The sequence below is a fragment of the Polyodon spathula genome, chromosome 28 (assembly GCF_017654505.1).
Source record: "Polyodon spathula isolate WHYD16114869_AA chromosome 28, ASM1765450v1, whole genome shotgun sequence".
In the NCBI taxonomy this organism is placed as follows: Eukaryota; Metazoa; Chordata; class Actinopteri; order Acipenseriformes; family Polyodontidae; genus Polyodon; species Polyodon spathula.
Genome location: NC_054561.1, coordinates 3,278,750 through 3,299,378, shown reverse-complemented (window position 1 = coordinate 3,299,378; position 20,629 = coordinate 3,278,750). Strand labels below are relative to the sequence as shown.

At 38.8% G+C, this 20,629-nt stretch overlaps 1 protein-coding gene across 4 annotated transcripts in view; it reads left to right on the top strand.

Annotated features, from left to right (window-relative positions):
- Positions 1-685: 685 nt before the first annotated feature.
- Positions 686-20,629, top strand: part of LOC121301949 (MAGUK p55 subfamily member 2-like) — a 48,392-nt gene continuing 28,448 nt past the window's right edge. Inside the window, exons 1-2 of one of the 4 annotated variants that reach the window (XM_041231685.1) lie at positions 686-1,042; positions 14,912-14,995. In XM_041231685.1, the coding sequence (XP_041087619.1) occupies positions 14,965-14,995 (31 nt within the window). In that variant the 5' untranslated portion in view covers positions 686-1,042; positions 14,912-14,964. Of the gene's footprint in view, positions 1,043-14,911; positions 14,996-18,947; positions 19,307-20,629 lie in introns of those variants that run through there. The other 3 variants (XM_041231686.1, XM_041231682.1, XM_041231683.1) reach the window with 3 other exon arrangements.

Below are 20,629 nucleotides of genomic sequence, written 5' to 3'. Positions count from 1 at the left end.
TCAAAAAGATTCCCATCGGGAGCAATGCGCCAGAATTTATGCAGCATGTTTTCATGTCAAAAAAAAAAATCTTCCTTGCGGTCGATATATAATAATCAATATATTATTTTTATAAATGAACCACAACGTTCTGTGCCCTCCTTATTAAAACAAATGTTTCCTATTAATCCCCGATGCAAATATGGTTATGTATTCTTAATATGAAAGCTACAGCTTCCTGGCGCAGGATCGTTTCATTCACAATGGATAGACCCGTTTTTTCCAGTCCAAATAAGATTAACAAATACAGAAAGCTGGGATTTGCCTTGCAATCTTTAATATACCCTCTGTTTAAAACCACGTCTCATTAAACCTCCAGGACAGATGACAAAATAGGTTTATAATCACTTCAATGTATTTGCCCTTTTATCAATAACTGGTTACCGCGTGTGCATTTGGTCAAAATACTGTACAAACGTCAAACACTGCATAGTATTTAAAGCGATAAGGGATCTCAAATTTAATGATGACCAGTGGCCAGTTAAAGTATGACTCATGCTTTATAACGTAACACAAATTATGTGAAATTCAAATAAAACCATAAATCGTCCTTATCCCTTTGAAACAGCATTGTTGAACGTTTTGAATTGTAGGTGCAATAAGTAAATTCAATACCATTTAAATACTTTTCTTTTTTTCTCTAAATAACAACCATTTCGTTTAATTCAATCCGATTTACACAGTGGCACTGAACGACGCACATGATATTATTATTATTTTAAAATGACATCCCTTAAAGCGCAACCCACTACGCTTAAGAGATCAGAAGCAGCCGTGTTGTTATTCTCATAGAGCCAGTGGGGCCCACTGTGACTGTGGTCGATAGGTTGTTTCCCTTTTAAGAGCGTAGTAAATGGACTGAGAGTGGCATTTCGGCAACGGTAGAACCCTAACAATGCTAGCATATAACAGTTGGTCATAAAATCCGTTTTACAAAAAATATATAAATAAAGAAAAATAAAAAAACAAAACCAGCTACCAGAGAAGACGTCAGCCAAACCAGGTTAGTGCACCATTTGTATTCTACAGAGCTGAGGAGACGCACGAGTGAGCTGTTTCATTTTACATTTCATTCTGATGATTTGAAATAGGCTGCAATACCTGCTGCGTTCAATATATTGGAATGCATTTCTGGGGAAAAAAACAAACAAACAAAAAACCGTTTTTTATTTATATTCCAATTTGTGCCCTTGGTATTTGAAGCTAGAGTTTATTTTTTTTAAACAATGTAACCATGAATTTTTAATTTGCGTACGCAGCGGGCAGGGCACGATGTAAAGAAGCTTGTTGAGTATTACAATTAGGAACCGTCAGGGGAGTTAGGGTATTTCATATGATTTTTTTTTTTTATCTGAACGGTTCTCTGGAACTAGAAGGCAACTTCACTTGTCCTGTTATGGCGATAGCTGGTGGACACAGTCCTGAAGTATAAATATTAATGAACTCTTTAAATGACGTAATGCATGGCGGTAGTCTCTAAATGCATGATCGATGGCATTTTGTGAAAAGATCCAGTTCACAGTGGTCCGTATAAAGCAAATGTTACTCAGTATTACAAGGTTGAAAAAAGGTGTGTTTTTTCGTACATTTATACAAACACTGTCTTTTTTTTTTTGGTGGCTTCCACGAGCACAGAGACACGTGCACACGGTGGTTGAAATTCTATCAGTTGCAATGCTGACGCATTTTGGGTTTAAATTTCATAGTTTGAAAAAGAAAAAAAATCTGTGCTAAACCAATAAAACAAGATCTTGAGACTGGAGGGCACAGCTAGGAACATATGGAATGAATGAGCAGCTCAAATGTATAGGCAAGAAGATATGTAGGTCATCAGTGCAGCACCAAAAACCAACGAAGACGTTTCCAAGTGGAATAATGTGCTGTCCAGCCCTAGCTCGAATTAAAGCACAAACTGAAAACACAACAGCGGTAATAGCAAAAATGTGTTTGAACCACTTCTTTCTGTATACTACTGATTTATTTTTTGAAATACATTATATTGCAAGAATCACCATGGATCATGAAGGCTGGGTTATCACATGTTGAGTTTATGCAGATAAGGGTGAGTGTAGGCTTGAGTTGCTGGGAAGTTATTTCCACAGGTTCTTGACTCACCAGGAAAGGATTTGGATCCGCATCTGGTATACTTCGGTAAAAAAAAAAAAAAAAAAAAAAGTACTACTTTGTTTGGATCCTAGAGCATAGTTTTCAGACCCAGAGATTAGATGCGGTTGTTGCAGTTCCTTCTGCCCAACCATGCTGCGTTTTAATACTGCTATGTGGACGGAAGCCAAGCTCATTGAGGTCTGTTGCCCCACTGATATCCTGTAAACAGCAGGACACTCCTTTCTCTCCTCGAACACAGATCAGCAAAAAGCAGCTGCTTCCAATTGCCTAACAGAAGGAGCACTCAACCAGGCAGGGCCTTTTGGGCTGTTTTTATTGAACCCTTAGTTTTAAAAAGACACCAGGAGGTTATGATTCTCTTGGCTGGCTTGTCCTCCTCTCCTGCCCCCAGCCGTTCCCTCCAGTACATATCTGGAAGTGTTAAGTGGTTCTTGTTGCTTAACTTTCACGCAAATTTGATAGACTTTTTTTTCCCCTCTAATAAGTTGACATTTAAACAGAAAAATTGACTTATCGCAGTAGAGATTAGCAAAGAAGGAAACAGAGTTTGCTGAGTGGTTCGACGTTCTTCAAAAATGCTCTCCAGTACCTCTCGCCACTCCAGAGACAGAGCTTCATGCAGCTGTGCCAGATATAGACCTGCCACACCCAGAGACAGCTTCACGCAGCTGTGCCAGATATAGACCTGCCACACCCAGAGACAGAGCTTCTCTTTCTGCTTCTCAATTGATTACACCAGCATAGGCTGAGAGCTTTATTGACTGGGCATTACAGTTTGAAAGCGATAAACCTGTTAAAACATTTCTTAGTTTACTTAGTTTCAATAGATAAAGCGTATAACATTCCAGATAAAGGACAGCCTTGGCTAATTCATCTCTGTACTGCAAAAGGTGCACCTAGGCGCCCATTTATTTTCAATAAACTGAACAATAAGAAAAAAAAAATAAGAAAAAAATACCAGTGCTAAAGCCAAACAATTTAGAAGCTGGTGATATATGCCTAACTAAAAAAAATATTATGAAAGATGGATCTATTTGAGATGCAATAAGTTTTATCAGGGTGCACAACCATCTTGATCACTGTAGTCAATCTGTTGGTCAGAGCTCTGGAAAGAATCTTATATTCAGAGCACAGCAGCGACACAAGCCTCCACTTTTTCACATTACTAAGATCACCCTTCTCAGGGAGGAGCGTGTTGACAACTCTTCTACATCTCAAAGGTAACTTCCCTTTCTCAAAGCTCTCTTCAAACACTTTGAAAAGGCTGTATTGAAACAAAAACATAAAAAAAAATTCTATGGGCAACCCATGGATTCCAGGAGCTTTACCTTGTTTTAAGGGCATCAGTAAGCTCTTCCATCCACAGTGCTCTTCCTAGCTCCTTTTTGCGTCTTCAGGCAGACATGACAAGTCCTGCAGGAAACTCTGCATCTCTTCAGGCTCACTCAGCCTCAGCCTCCACTACGAACAAGCCCAAGTAGAACTCCACAGCGTACCTTGGCAGATTGAGGGTGTGGCTCAGGGTGATTCCTGTCCTCTTTAAAATTCACAGTACAGTCAAAATCCCCTGCTAAAAACAATCTCTCAATCTAAAACCTGCTCTAGTCAAAATCTTAAAAAAAAAACACAAAAAAAAAGACTGCTAGTTCCTTGGCAGATTGAGGGTGTGGCTCAGGGTGATTCCTGTCCTCTTTAAAATTCACAGTACAGTCAAAATCCCCTGCTAAAAACAATCTCTCAATCTAAAACCTGCTCTAAAATCTTAAAAAAAAAAACAAAAAAAAAACCCAGCCTCTTCTATCCTTCATTTGGCGCATAGTTATTACTAAAACAGGAAGACTTACTGTTACAGCTTTTACTTGAATCAAATGACCTTTGACCTCTTCTGTAATAATTATTGACGCAGGTTTAAAATGTAAATGAAAAATGGCTAAAAGCGATTTCCGCTTTCCATTCTTTTTCCCAATCTGACTGAGTTTTCAGATCACAATTCGTTTCCTGCAATAATATTACACCAATCTTTTTTTTGTATCAAATATTCAAAAACGGAGTCTCTCTTAAGATTATCTCCACATCCATTTACATTAAGATTAACTAATAAAAACCATTCTTCATTGGGATAACAGAGAAAACAAAACACAAACAACAAACAATATAAGAAAGTAATATAAAAAGTTTCTTATCGTTAGATTTACTTTTTGTTAAGACTGTTACGAATTTTAGCAACAAAATTCTTTAGATGCCAACATTCTTGCGCCATCAAATTAGACCCAGACACTTTCTTTATTAAGAAAGCCGCAGAATTTAGAAACATTTTTGTATTAGGGAAAAAAAATCCTCTACATCGATTTTTCTTCTCTTATGCTTTGCTCACTATACCCGATTTTTATCAAAGCGGACCAAGATCTGCCTCATCCTCGCGCTCTGATTCTGAGCTGCTGTCCTTCACAGTGCTATCACTCTTACAAGCTTTCTTTGCCACTCATATCCCGGTAGAATCTGCTTTATTTTGCGGTTATTTTTTTTTGTTTTTCCTGGGGGGGGGGGGGTAAAGTCGTCATTTTAATTTACAGACTCATTCATCTCTGCTTCTCCCTCCACATTCGTTTCAGAATCTTGCACTGATCTTCATTTCTACCAGCCTCTGTCTCCTTTATTTTACTCGCACCAACTTTTACTTTTTGCTTCAAGCTCCACGGATTTTATATTATTTTTGTTCACCCCTGCACCAACCCCACCACTCGGCCCGCTGCCTCTCCATCATTCATTTCGGCCCTCTCTGTCAGCGAGCTGATTTTCCGCTCCACCACCAGCACTACTCGGCACTGTAGATTACCAAGGCGCAGACACATCTCTTTCTGCCTCCGCACCATCTCCCTCCTGCTCTTTTGATTTAGAACTAAATGCCCAACAGCCCCACAATTAAAACATTTCATGGTGTCCGTTGTTGCAAAAATCACATAATTAGTGCCTTCTACTTTAAACTTCAGGACAATGTTAAGTTATTCATTTGTTTTATGTAGAACCATAAACAGCTGCCTTCGAAAGGAGACTGCATGCTTTAACAATGGAGATGTACATCTCGGCAGAATTCTTTTTGGGGCTGACACATTCTGCCTGTGCTGTGACAACTCATTCACAGTTAAATCACTTTTTTTTGGAAAAGGTGGAATTTTTGATAGAATCATTTTCTTTGCCAGTACCTCTAGCAGTGAAATGGCAACAATGGAACCATTTATGATAATTCTGTTCTCAACAATTTACCAGATCAGGTTGACTAAAAAAAGACATAACTGAACCACTCAATCTTGAAGCAGGCTTTATATTTTCACATCCAACTACTTTGCCAATCATTAAAACGCACTTCTCTAAAGAAAAAAAAGCTTTCTGTAATTACACCCACACCTCGTTATATCGCCCATCGCTGTACTGCGGGTTCAGATATATCGTGGTCCTGGAGTTGGCTCCCCATTTTTACAGTCTTACTGCACATGCCTTAGCTGCAATATACAAAGGCAAATTCACTTAGAATTACTGTGAGTTTTATTTCATATTGCACATCACAAACAAAAATATACAAAACACTGTTGTGCTGTTGTCACATACACACGCACTGCACAATAACACAAAGCAAATTAAATATCTACTTGCGGAAGTGGTTTTTATTTTAGCCACAAGGTGTTCATTATCTCTAGCAGAAGTTACAAGGTGATGACATCAGCTCCCTAGCAACAAGCCTCCTATGTTGGGAATGGATTCTTTCAATGCAGCGGGTTTGTGGATTTAAGAAAGGAGAGGAAGATGAAATTAATTGGAGACTTAAGTTGATGAGAAGCAATTACCCTCTGCTGTATGAATTAAAACGGTGTGCTGCTTTATACGAATAATGAGAAAAAGTGGGTTGCGTAGAGGATTTATACTGGACCCTGACGCCCCGATAAAACGAGGGAGTGGTTGTACAGTGTTAGTCTATTTGTTTTTCTATAGAGCTCTCGCTATATCTCTGCCCTCGATATATAGCAGATTTAAATTTGACCCTGACACCCACAATATATCGAGGGGGTGGTATACTTTAACTCCATGCTTTCAAAAGGGGAAAAAAATCCTGGCAGCAAAAACTTTCAAACTTATCCAAATTACTTTAAACAAACAAAATATTTACATAGACAAACACATAAAAAAACTAAAAAAGAACGAAAAAGAGAAACTCCTACGATCCACTCTACCTCACTCACTCCACTCTTCCACCATGCATGACAGAACAGATAAATAGATAGATAGATAGATAGATAGATAGATAGATAGATAGATAGATAGATAGATAGATAGAGAAAGTAGGAAGGGCTGTGTTTTTCTGATGCTTGGTATGATTGTGATGGGCTGTAATGCCTGTGTCTCCCAGCGTACCCTTACAAACTAGAAACATGGGTTTTGTGCATATCTGGGGGTGGTGCTGGAATGTTGTCTTCTTATGGCTAAGCTGAGGAAGACAAACTCATTTCACTTGTGACCTAGTCCACTGCACCACCTACAAGATCAAGGACAATGCATGTATAATTTTAGTGTGCAAATCACCATAGCGACATTGTTCAGAAAACTATTGTATAGGTTGCCTAGGTTACCGTACCTCCTGGAATGGCTGCAGATTAAAACATGTTAGTTTGTCATGAGAATTTGTAGTTGAGAAATTCTGGTTATTTTTTTAAATCTAGGACCAGAAGTGCTGTAACTGGGTGGACGTTACACAAAAGCCAAAGGACACCTTTATGAATCATGTTTTTGTATCATTGTATAATTTATAAAATATAACCAAAACAACTTTTGTTTTTAACACTAAACATTGGACAGTTGAGTACAGGCACATAATTGTAGGGGCCCATAATTATAAAGAATTGTCCTTGGAACCTGGTTTATATGGATACAAAATCGAACAGAATATCCAGCATTCTAAGAATTGTATGTGGGATGGGTTTTTTTGGCCATCATCAACAGTTCTAATGATCTGTAAAATACATTTTGATACGATTAACTCAAATTAAGATGAGTACTGATATCAGGACTAAAACATTGCTACCAGTAATTAAAATCTTGATCCATCACTAATTAGAATTAAATGCTAAAACGACCAGGCTTTAAGGTTCTTGCTTCTTTTATTCAGTTTAATAGCTGCAGTGGGAGAGGGGAGGACAGTGAGGCATTAGGAAGTAAACTGACTTGTTCAAGGTCAGGGAGCGGGTCAGTGGCTATACTGGAAGGATACGAGCTAGCCAACTATCGCTGTACAAAACACAACCAAACAATAACTAAAAACACAACCTAAAAAGAGACTCATTTCTAAACTTAGAAAAACAAAAACACTTGGGACTCCTTTATTCTGTTTTACTTAGAAATTGCTGTATACAATGATTATAATCTTGAGTTAAGCCCTGTGTTGCCTAGGGCTGTGCTTATTAAGTGTAATCCTTGGGGGGATGCCTAACAAACCAGAATAGTGTTTCAGTTACATGAAGGCTTTAAATAACTTCTATTTTGAGATGTGCATTGCTACATGATTTAGACAGAAACATTTTTCCATGGACTGTCTTTCTAGTTTGGTATTCATGAATTTACTGCTAAGAAAAGGTATGTTAAAGTGCTTGTTATTGCTAATAGATGGCATAAAAATAAGACTTTTATTGCATAGTCAGACCGCAGTGTATTAGAGTATCCTAGCTGGGAGAGGGACTTTTATTGCATAATGCTTTCATCCATCCTGGATTTATTCTAAGATCAATTACACAAACCATAGAGACCTCAGGCACTGATGTGATTAATTCAGTGAAAAGCCCTCTGGATCAGTCCACCCCAGCGGACCAAATTCTGGGGATTTGTTTCTGCCGTTCGTGATTGATGATACGTGAAGTACATGTAATGGAGGAAACGGGTCCAGGGTAGGTGTTCTGTGCATGCAAAAGAGGAGCTGGGTAGCTTGGTTAAAATGCTGCCTATTTAATTGATCTATGCATTGCCGTATCTAAGTATCACCATCCTTTAAATCACTACATAAGATCCAATGTGTTCAATGTGTCCTGCAGCTTGCAAAAATGTCCAGTTTTAGGTTTTCTTCATCTACGAGACCAATGGTATCATCCTATTTCAAGGGATTTTCACCTATAAAGCTATTAATTGACTAAAGCCATTGATGAAAGGGCTCAAGCAACTCCCCCTTGGTCCGCTTGAACTGACACGACCTCCCTGTAATGGCTCAAACTGCAACTGGAGTTTTCATTTCCGCCTTCGCCTCTGCTTTCTGTTTTGATGCATATCATCCCTAATTCGTGGTCACCCCGGGCTGGCTGTGATGTAACAATCCATAGTCTTAAGAGTGAAATGATAGATATGTAAAGTTATGTAATGCACCATGATCCGGCAATGACTAACCATGGTAAATCAGGTTTGCCACATGGTTTAAAGCATGATAGAAAAGTCTGGGAAGTGTGTTGGGTGTGTTTTAGAGCGAGAGAGAGAGAGCGAGTGAGTGTGGGTAGACGGGAATCGTGCCAAAGTGAAGGAATGCCAAGGATATGGCAGTGAGACAAGAGCTCAGAGTCTAATTATCTCACTACTCATTGCAAACAAACCACACTCCACCTTGGGGTTGTGCCAGGCTGCATGGACCAGCACTGGGTCTGTAAATATGAGTGAGGGACTGGCATGGCCGTCTATAGGTATATCCTAAAACAAGGACAGTACTACCTGGGGGAAGGATTGAACACACACGTGCAAACCTGCTACACAGAAATGTGTATAAAAAGATGGACCCCGCCTACTGTAGCAAAATCCAGTAAAGCACAGGCAAGCACTGTAAAGCATGTTTAAAACTACAGTAAAGCTTGATAAATAAACAGTGTAAGCATAGAAAAACTGCAAAATTACCTCCTCACAGTCTTGGACACATTTAGCTTGTGTGATCTGAATGCACGCTCTGGGAGCAGTTCCAGAAATCAAACATATTGTGTACGGAAGTTTTTTTTTTTTTTTTTGGACTACAATTCATTTTACTACTTCTATGAGTCTGGTTTAAGCATGTGTACCATTGCAGTATCCCCTGTATAACTGTGTACAGACTCACTGCTCTTACAGTGTTTTGTTTGTATGATGTGGACTTTCGTGCTGGATTTTGTTGGGACTATTCCTTCGTTTAAGTATTGTGTTACCCATTTTCTTGTAAGTTTCGTCAAACAGCACAGGCATGCATTAACTGTGTAAGTCTATATCATCCTTGCTTAAATATTGTCTGTATTAAAGCTTTATTAAAAGCCAAAGGGAACACCAAATACTTATCCCTGCCAATTTGGTTTATGTACAATTCTCAGCTGAATATGTTCACGGAATGGTGCCTTATAGTACAGATCACATTGTTTCCTTACTGTAACAAAATAGCATGCTAGTGGACATTACTGATGAACCATGTGTTATCATACACAGCATGATCACATAGGGCTGTATGCATTAATGTAAAAACATAGGACCCCAAAGTTTTCCCAACAATGATCAATTTACTTCTAATGCACTGATGAAATCAAGAGCAGAAGCATTTGTCAATCAAACTTACTTTAGGCAAGAGTTTAACATAACTGATTTTCTGTAGAATTAGAGTGACAGGGGTGACCAATTTATCTCCCAACTCGGCATGACTGCATGACCACCACTGCACTCCGTAATGTAGCGCCTTAACCCCTAAATGAGCCCCTGAGGGTAGGACATTTAACCTACAACAATTGAAAACAGGGTCTCAATGGAGCCAACTAGAGATTGCACTGCATCACGCCCTACTCAGGACCTGCTCTCCATGGAGCGTGTTCAAAGGGTGGGACTGTATGATCAGGAAACTAAGATATTTGCGTGGCACTTATGTTTTGCAGTGATCAAAAAGACAAGGTACTAATCCCATCAAAGAAGCCCTGCTGTGCCTCAGCTGAGTTGAAAACCCATGTCCATGAAGCTGTACCTGAACTAGATACTCATTGAAAACAGCGGCAGTTCCACTAAATGTAATGCTTGTGCAAGGTGTCGATTACCACAATCCTCAACATTGGGGATAAAGCATAATTCTGTAGCATAATTCTTCTTTTAAGCCAAAGTTTAGGTCTTATATGCACATCAAAGGATCCTCATGGCTTGGACACTTACAGATAAGACAAACTCTTTTGCTGCCTCGAATTTAAAGAATCTTTAAAATATTTGGCTGAATATTTAAAGTATATTTAAAAATGTTCGTCCCGGCGCTAGCAATTAAAACACACATTACCATGGTGCAAATCAAGGCAATTCTAGCCATTCGTGTGTAATCAAGCTCTGGGAAATGAAAGGTTGCCATTTTAAAGGGCAATGCAGCACCAGATTTGATGCTGTAATTATGCTCTTTTCATACTCGACAGGAAGGGGGATAATTGATAGGGAGCTTTCATCCTGCGGGGTGACCTTTGACTTTTACTGCAAGCAAGGGGTAAGAATAATAATCCAGGCTTATAGTTTGGGGGAGATTTGCTTTGTACTGCATTTAAAGATACAGTAACCTTTATTTAACTGCCTACCCCCTAACTAGCAAAAACACATACACTCATGGAGCCACATGGAATGGGCATACAGTATAATCTATACACCAATTACACATTGCGAGATGCAGCGTAGGGACTGTAGCGGTTAGTGTTTGAAGGTTTATCGGAGTTTGTTGTGCGTGCCTGACTAGTCATAGCACCTCAGACAGCAGATGTGTCACTGCTCCCCAGCTCTGTATCAACGCCACTTTGCACATCCCCCTGGTAACCGTGCATTGGGGACGTTTGTTGCAAATGGAACAGAAGCAGGCGGCATTGCTGAAAGGAGAATCTGTGGGGATTATCCCTCTTGTAGTGGAAGAGGCTCTGTTTTACAGGGGTTGTGAATAATCCTCCCTTCTCCACCCCATCGAGACTAACACATCCTGTTAAGGTGGTGTCTAGCTATTATGTTTGCTTGTTGAAGCGGTAGCAATTCCATTCTCTTCTGGTCACTGGCCTTTGAAAATGAGTTTGTAATGATTGGGGCTGATTATGCTTTGACAGCATTATGCGATTCAGTTTTGTTTTGTTCGTTCTCATCCTTCTCCTGTCTTTCCTCCTTAAATGTTGCCTTGGCAACCAGGCATTAGTGGCTGTGATGCTTTCGAGCCTCTCTCTATCTGCACAGCAGTGATGCTTCCAAAATGACAGATTGTATCTCTATGGTTGATCTCTACAGCCTGAGCACACCCAGGCTTTGTTATTTATTAATGTCATATGTTGTAAGCACTTCACTGTAAAAGAAAAATCATAATTATAAGGGTAGAAGAAAATGTATTAATTCATTCATTAAACCCAATTTATATAATATATATATATATATATATATAATTATATATATATATATATATATATATATATATATATATATATATATATATATATATATATGCTTGGAAATCTTCTTGTATCCTTCTCCAGCTTTATGACAATAAATCATTTTCTGCCTAATGTCTTCAGATAGCTTTTTACTTTTTCCCCATATTGACTTATTGCTAATGACAGCAATCATCCTACGCCTAGCCCTTTTATACTCTAAGAATGTTCACCTACTATCCAGCATTTTGTAGCCTTTTCTAGAATTAGGTTCTGCATTATCACACTGACATTTCTAGCACCTTGTAGACACTACTATCATAGTATCAATGGGTATGAAAACTTTTGAATTAGCATTTTTGGAGTTTTGCAAAAAAAAAAAATTGCTGAAATAAATAATTGTAGACATTTATTACTTGTAAGTGTCTTTTGCTACAAAATATGTTCCCTAGAATTCTGTGTTTTTTAAAACTATATATAATATATGCATCCTGCTTGTTATTATGTTAGTTCAACACCACCCTTTACTCGTAACTCAACACTTATCACCAGTACTGAAGGGATAAAAACTATTAAAAAGACTAGTGGATAACTCAACACCGTCGTTTCATGTGACTGACCTCTGACTGAAAACGTATCGTTCGTTCATTCATTCGCAGCCTCCAAATGCAGCTGGTTACAGTGTCAGCTCACAATGAGTGAGAAGCGAAAAATTAGTTCTCCTTCAATTGGCTTTGAAGCTCAGGTTATTCGGGATAACAAGGTTGTCAGCAGAACTTTCAAAGCGTGTGTTTTTGCATGCAAAAAATGTTTGATTTCTGTGTGAAACTAAGTTGTTTATTATTGTTTTTGTTCACAGAGTTCATTCTGAATAACGCACATTTGTTATTTAAACCGTCAAATTAGACAGTACAAGCCAGTACATAATAGTCAGCAGTGTGTGGCTGGATTGTTTTTGTAAAAATAACACTGTAGTTATTTTATTAATTCTTATTTCAATCGAACTGTACTAGTTGTACCAAGTTTGTACAGTGCCGTATACTGGAATTGATTCATTCACTGCAGTTCTTTCAACCGTTTTTATATGGACATTTTACTAAAAATAGACTTGCTTTAATACTGTAAACATGTTAATACCATGGCTTGTGTGCACCCATGGTTAACCAGTGGGGTGACGAGTTAACCAGTGATGGGATATAACATATATTATTTATATAGGACGATTCAAGTAAATGTTGTAATTGCCTTTTATATGAAATTCATTTTTTTCATCAGCTGGTCAAATGCCAACACCACTTATAACAGTTGTAGATTTTAAGCGAACAGCGCCACTAGTGGTTAACTGTTGTAATTATAGCATTAGTTTGAAAAGTTAAGTCACACTGGCGGCTATGGGGAAATCCCTGGTCTCTGATCACCTCTAACAAGCACAGTAAGCAATTAATTAAATACACCTTTCTCAGCCAGATGGGGCCCTTGGTAAACGTAATTAATACATTCATTTGGTATCATCCTGCCTAAAGGCTCTGCATTGCTACTCACAACACTGTAATTTTATTTGCTTATGTGAATATTCTTTGCGTCAGATATTGACCTTAAAAGAACAAAAAGCACAACAATAAGAGGAGGGCAGTGTGATGTTTCAAGAGAGGCTGGACAGAGCTAGCGACTTTTCAGGGGTTCTCTAGCGACAAAACTTTGTCAAAGCAACCAGCGACAACCTTTTGTCAAAGCGACTAGTGACAATTCTAGCGACTTTCAGAGAAAGAACTTGACGTCGCCAAACTGTGCCGTCACAGCACAGTACACCTCAGCTCCTCATCCGGTAACGGAAGCACGTTGCATCACGTTAACATGTGATTACATGTTGCCTTGACATGCCTTGATCTGATATTTTGCTATAATTTGCAGTAAGTAATTGGAGCTGTACCTAAAATGGGTATGTCCAAAGTTGAAACACAGCACACTCAGCATTACCGACAGGAGCTGCAGTCAACAGCAGGAGACATATACCAGTGATCAACAGCCATCTACATCCAAAGAAGAAGCATGGGATTGAGTCACATATTTAGATATGCAGGTTTTGATTTGCAGCAATGCACATGTATTAAGAAATTCTGTATCAGTTTATTAGGTGCAACACTTGGTAAATTGACAGCTGAAAGCCTTTTTGAGGTCCATATGGCGACATGCAGGTGTAGAAGAGTGTAAAAGCGTCTTCTGCCTGTTTAGATTGTAGGCAAACAACACATGGGCAAATAAGCAGAAATGCACAGAAAAATGTAAATGTTGTTTGTTGTAGCCTTAACTGCCACTAGGACAAATACCTGCCATGATACGGCTGCTGTTTTGGATGTTAAAGCTTAATTGTTTATAGGCAAAAAGTCAGAACCACATATTCGGGCTTGTGTAGGTGGTGACTGATGTTACCAGGAAAGATGGTGTGGTAATTAACACAGACAGCTCCATCGCCAAGGGGGAGACGGACACTCGTGTGTCAGGAAATTGGAAAGCAACACAAGAGAATGACGAATCAGCTCCAGCACATGATCTCGGTTTTTATTAGCATCAGCTTGCTTGTCTGCATGCCGGGTGGCTGTCAGCTTTCTGTCACTGGGGTGGCAGTGACGTCTAACCAGCTAAAATGAAGAGAGGAGGTGGAGGGGGCACGAAATAGGAAATGCGATCTCATTTACAAATTTAAGTTGTCAGTATGCTAATGAAACCAGAGGAAGATTTAATGCCCAAGAGACATTTAATAGTGCAAATTTCAGATTGGCCTTTGCATTTGCTTTTAGACGTAGGCTAAAAGCAAATGCACCACCGTTCACCTAATTTTCACATTTCGTCCGATCATTGTGGAGTTAAAGCAATCCATTCTTGTAATGAAACTGAGGCTTTAGCAGGACCAACAACTAGCGAATTGCCAAAATTTGAAATATTATGATTATATCTTTTCCTCCTTTTAGCATCTTTCTTATTTAACTGTGATACCTGAAAACAGCTGTGAAACTTGGATTGGTGGTCTCAACTTGGTCTCCTGCTCGCGACTGATAAGTTAATAATATCGACAGCAGCATCAGACCTCTACTTGCCTCACCACTACAGAGCTTGCTCTTTAACTGAATGGTAAGGTGCTTGTCTTTGGGACCATATGAGATGCAGATTCATTACGAGCGTATCCCCCAGTTGACATTAGTGTACGTCACAAAGCTGCACAATGCAGCAGCAGCCTCTGCTTTAGAGAGGCTTGGGACTGGCTAGCAGGCAGGGAGAGTTCAGAGAAGATTAAATGAATTGGAAAACATTGAACAACAGCACCTAATAATCTGTCCTTTTGTCCTCAGCTCAGGTGCTGTGGGTGAAGGTCAAGGATTTTCAGCTGTCGTTGGATTCAGAAATGCCAGTCGCATCTACAAGTTCTGGTTCTGGTAGGCAACGTTCTGCATTTCTGTTCCAATATAGCTGTGCAGCGCATGCATTTATTTCACACTGCTCTGAACATTTTGTCCACCTTCCATACAGTGCCTCTAATAGAGTGTCTAATCACCATGGACACTAATACATGCATTAATTATGCAGATTGGAAACGAGTGTATCAGTGCCTATACACATGGTTCACATACAACTCTGTATATTCCTTAACCAAGAATGTAATAATCATCAGCGATACCAGTGGTGAACTTGCATATCCGCTGCTTCCTGGTACCTAATCCCTTCCTGTGTAGTAGTTGAAACTCGCGTCATTGGTCTAGCTGCAGTCAGACCTATAGCAAAGGTACAGAAAAATACACACTGTTGAAATAGTTGCAAGATACAGAAGTTTATCTACTGTATAGCGTTGAAATATTTGCATATCCTGAATTAACATAAAAATGAACCACAAGATTCTTAGCACAATAAAGGGGGGGACCAGTAAGAAAGTTAATAAGGCTAATAACGTTTAAGACGAACAACCCTCATATTTAGTAGAAAATTATGTTAAATCGACAGATGTTTAAATACAACGGAATACATAGAAATGACAACAGTGTAGAGTATCGATGCAATATTTGGCTTCTTGCCTGCTGGGCTTAGTGAGACGATTGCCTGATGGATCGTAGGGCGATCGGAGACCCTCAGATATATAAATCTAGTAAATATGGAGAAGGCAAGAGCGCTGTTGGCAAACTGGAATATTGGGAATTTACTGTACAGCCTAATGTAACTCGAAGAAAGTGACATGGCGCTGGGTCAACTGAAGTATGCGTAATGACAGCGAGAGAGAGAATCCCTGGGGTCCAGTCAACCATTAACGTAATAGAACTACAAGAGGATTTCAAAACCTGCAGAACAATGTCATCGAGGCTTTTGTCATTATTAAAAGAAATTACTCAAATGAACTCTTGAAGCTATTCAAGTTTCTTTTTCTGGTTAGCCTTGGCAAAGTATCAGCCCTTTAAACATTTGGAGAAGCAGTTCATCTGTAGAGACACATTCACACAGATTTCGTGGGCCAGTAATTTGTGGCAGCTCTATTCATTTTGTGGAGTGCTAATGATTTACGAATAAGGTGGTATGTATGTTCTTGTTTTTGTTGGTTGCTTTTCGGTAGACGGTATGACTTTCTTGTTTCAGTGAATTTACAAAAACTGAAAATAGCCTTTTATATCTCCCAGTGTCTCAATCTACCTGCATGGATCAATTTACTCTGCATTATACTCTGCAATATACTTCTATAAAACTAGAAACTACAAGCTAGAATGCAAATCAGGTATTACAGGTGTGCACGAATCCGGAACATAGAACCTTACCATTTTTGAGGTCTCTGTTGATATTAAACAATAGACAGAGATGAATGGCAATGGATGCATCTATAATTGAAAAAGCCTATCCCACACCATTTCTTAATAGCCCAACTTCACTGTTAGAAACTATTGATCTATTCTAGCTCTCCTGAAACAATAGCAGGTATATAGCTGTAGTTTGTAAACTCTGAAGTGCTGGGCAGTGTGGATTATAGTGTGGTTGTAGATAAAGTTGCACCAGCATTAAACTGTACAGACAAGCAATAGTTTAATACTATGAATCCGTTACTCAGCAAGCATTGTACTGCTTGTCCTACAATATTAATAATTCATACATTCATTTCATAACTGTTACATTCAAATGTGCTACTAGCTATGTTGCATCTGCATTTAGCTCACATGGCAGAGGGTTTGTTCTATGGAATAGAATGAGTCTTCTAATCTTCTTAATTACAGAAGCAAACAAGAAGAAACAAAAACATAGTAATCCAAATTCCCCTTTTCCTGCATTTCTGGAAGCACACAGTAGATGGCAGCAGAGATGGTGTTTCCCCATTTGGTGTCCTTGTTAATTAATATGTACTATTTCACTACACATACAATAAAACCACATTAGGAATTAAAAGTAAATACAGATTTTCACCCTGGGGAATGGCATATGTGCCTACACAATTTTACGCATAAAACATATCAGTACGCATAGGTGCTTAATATTACATAATATCACCGTTAACAGAGAACGACAGATCACAATGAGGGTCAAGGGAGCATTGATCGATTTTGCCACAAAATGCCACAACAAAGGTCCCAGGTTACAAATATATAAGCAAAAGAGAGACTAAAAGATTTTCTTGGACAGATATTTGAAGACCAACTTGTTTTGGTCATTGACAGCTGACCATCTTCCTACACAAATGCAGTAACAAATACAGCTGATGCTGAGCGCAGCAACTCGCTGTATAATCTTGTCCTGTGCGATCGGAGGCGTTCTCTTTCGGAAGACAAACTGAAAGAGCTGGTGTTCCTTTATTTCTTGGTTTCTGCTTAATGGTATGTTTTTTTTTTAAACTTACATGTTAGTATTTTGATATGAGAGAAGAACCCAATACAACTGCCCAATACTTTTGTTATTTGCACATACTTGTACAGAGATACTGCATCATTTTGCATAATTATTTTTCTGTGCATAATGCATGTATCGATTGCACTGCATTATGAAAGCAGACTATATATATCACACAAGTCTTTTTCATCACCAAAAAAGTGGCTCAACGAAATTTAAAAAATGTTTTTTTCAATATAGTGATGCTTAGAGCTGTGTGTAAAATGAATACTTGAATGGACTGAGTGTCATTTTTTATTTATAAATATGAATTAATTATTTTTATGTAGCCCAGACACAAAATTGAATAACCGGCTGTGTTTTTTTTATTTTTATTTTTTTGTTTAATTTGTGCCTTATGCATAATTCACTGGTTTAGAAATCACCAGTATGCAAAAACACAGTCCTTAAAAATAACGTCCATCTGAAAGAAATATAAAATTAATTAAATAAAGCAGGCAGAAACGGCATTGGTTTCGAATTAAGTAGATTGCAAAGGAAGGGAAACTACAGCAAGCAATCGCTCTGGAAAAATACATTTGTAAAAAGTTTAAGATTATTGTAGGATGCAAAGTCAACATGGCCATCATACAGGATACAAACAGGAAACAAGGACAGTAATTGTAGGACATAAAATATGGCACATGTACCATAATGTGTGTTAAAACATGAGTTTATTAGAGTAAATTAACCATAAAAATTTTACATGAAATTGCAAAGACCAGCTTTGTATTGTTAAGAAAAGGGAAATACTATTTTGATTCATTTGATCCGATTGTTAATTGTTTTGATCAGAAACAAAAGGTGTTTTTTTTAACCAATACAGTCGACCTGGATCTAATCCCAGAGAACCCAAGGGGCGAAGGATTTGAAACGAACGTCACTGGGTGTGCATTCAAAAGCTTCCTGTGAGGGTGACTTGTATAGCACTGTCAGAGAGAGAGTGGGGGTTGTGATTTACAACACATTGTTCAGCCAGGCTTATAGGAAAGGCACACCTACTGTAGAAAACACTTGATTGTAATATAGCATGTAGAAACGCTAAAAGAAACTAGTAGCAGGTCTTTGACAAACCTTTCGAAGAGTCTTTTTGTGTCTTACTAAAGTTTTTGGAACTGATGTGTGAGTCAACATTCCTCTTTAGAACCTCATAGTGCTAATAATCCAATCTCTTGTTGCACAGTATGTTGCAATATTAGCACCATTTAAATTACATTGTATTGTATTGTAACATGCATTTGTCTGGATAGGTTCTATTTATATCTAAGTGTGTACAGAATTCGCCGTCTTTTGATCCACACCTTAAGTCATGCAACCAATCAGAATTGAAAGCCTGAGAGTAGGTGGAGCTGGAAGCAATTGCGTTGTGTTATTGGCTGAAGGGTCATGTCACAGTCGCAGGAGGGGGAGGGACTTGGTTTACTATATTTACTACACTGTACTATGTCTCCTATTACTGTTTAGGACTTACAAACTCCACCCACATTCAACCCAAGCAGGCAGAATGTCAGCTTGAATTGGCATTAAAGAGTTAATCACACCCACTCCTCCTTCCCGGCACTTCAGGGAGTTGGGGAGAGGAGTGGTGGTGGGGAGGCTGGTGAGGACTCATACAGCAAAAGCCTTCATTGCAGACGGACAGTTAAAAATCAGCCAACCGAGACTGAGAGAGAGAGAGAGAGAGAGAGAGAGAGAGAGAGAGAGAGAGAGCGACAGCGCATAGACCAAGAGAGCAGCTTTCTCTATTCTTTCTCCCTCTGTCGACATGGCTGACAGCCTCTTGAGGAGATTATCCTTGGAAGAGGGCTCTTTAAATTCGTCAGAGGGCTCCGAGGTGAAGCTGAGCGGGGAAGGTAAGGGGATGGAATGGGGATTTTCTGTGCTGGAGCAATTACAGACTAGGTGCCTTGTTTAATTGAACTTAGGGCTGTGGGAGTACCTGGGGAACAGTTTGCTGCCTGCTCTTTAGTGCTTAGTGCTGCATTGGAAAAGCAAATGAATGACATTCACAGGATAAGGATTAGAGTACAATTAGGAAGGAGTACCTCAGGCGGCAGGTGTGTGGCTTGAGAGCAAAGGTGACGGGGGGGATAGGGGATATTATGTGTGTTGAATCCAAACGAATAGTCACAAAATGCTGGGTGGTGTTTTGTTCAATCATACCGTGTTACAAAATGCTGCAGAAATACTTAGCGATTTTTTTTCTTTTTGGCAAGACGCCTGATTTTAATGGTCTGGAAACCAAGTTGGCTCTCCCTCCCTCTCATGTACATTGGGTTAGGGAGCTTCTATATTTCTTGAAATTGGGGGAAATCAAATACAGTCTGAGGGGATCCAAAGAATGATTCTTCCCAGGCATGGCGCCCTTTTCAGCAACGGGCTGACTCCAATACCATAATCCAATTCAGTCAGCACTCATATATCCAGCCCTGTAAATTTTGGACTTCAGTGACAGTTAAACATGTGTGATGCATGTTGTTAAGAAATATACAGAGTTGTGCATATCTGATTATTTCATTTTGGCACGCTGCAACCCTTGTCTGTTTTTCAGGGAACACAAAAAAGATACAATATCCATATCTGAAAGGACTGTGTTTTAAAATAAGTGTGCTTCCATTCAGATTAACTGTATTGGAGTCGTTGGTGCAGTGCTATATTTTCAACAAAATAAGTATTTTAATTCAGAACGATATGATTCTGAAAATGTCACTTGCCAAAAGAGATGACAAGGACTATTGCAATACCTGCTTTTAAATCTGGTACGTATTGTAGCAGTATGTAAAATTCCCTGTTAATGAACCAACAGCAAAATGAAATAAAAATGTTACCCATGCACAGAACTGCATACAACGTAAAAGGTAATGCCATTTAGCAAAAGATTAAAAAACATCAACAACAGTTTCCAGAATTAAAACAGAATCCAAAGTATTCAAAATTGCAGAATATAGCGCTCGATAAGACACAAAATGCACAAAAACAGCTCGATGAAATAAAATACATCACAGTATCTAAAATTGTTTGATGATTAACTGTTACATTGCCGTAGCTTGTCTGTTCGCTTTGTTTTGGCTGCATTTTCGTCAGGTGAAACTGGTGGAAGCCCTGTGTAACTGCACAATAGCAGACTAAGTATAAAAGTATATGTATAAAAAAAATGCGCACTGTGATGGATAAAC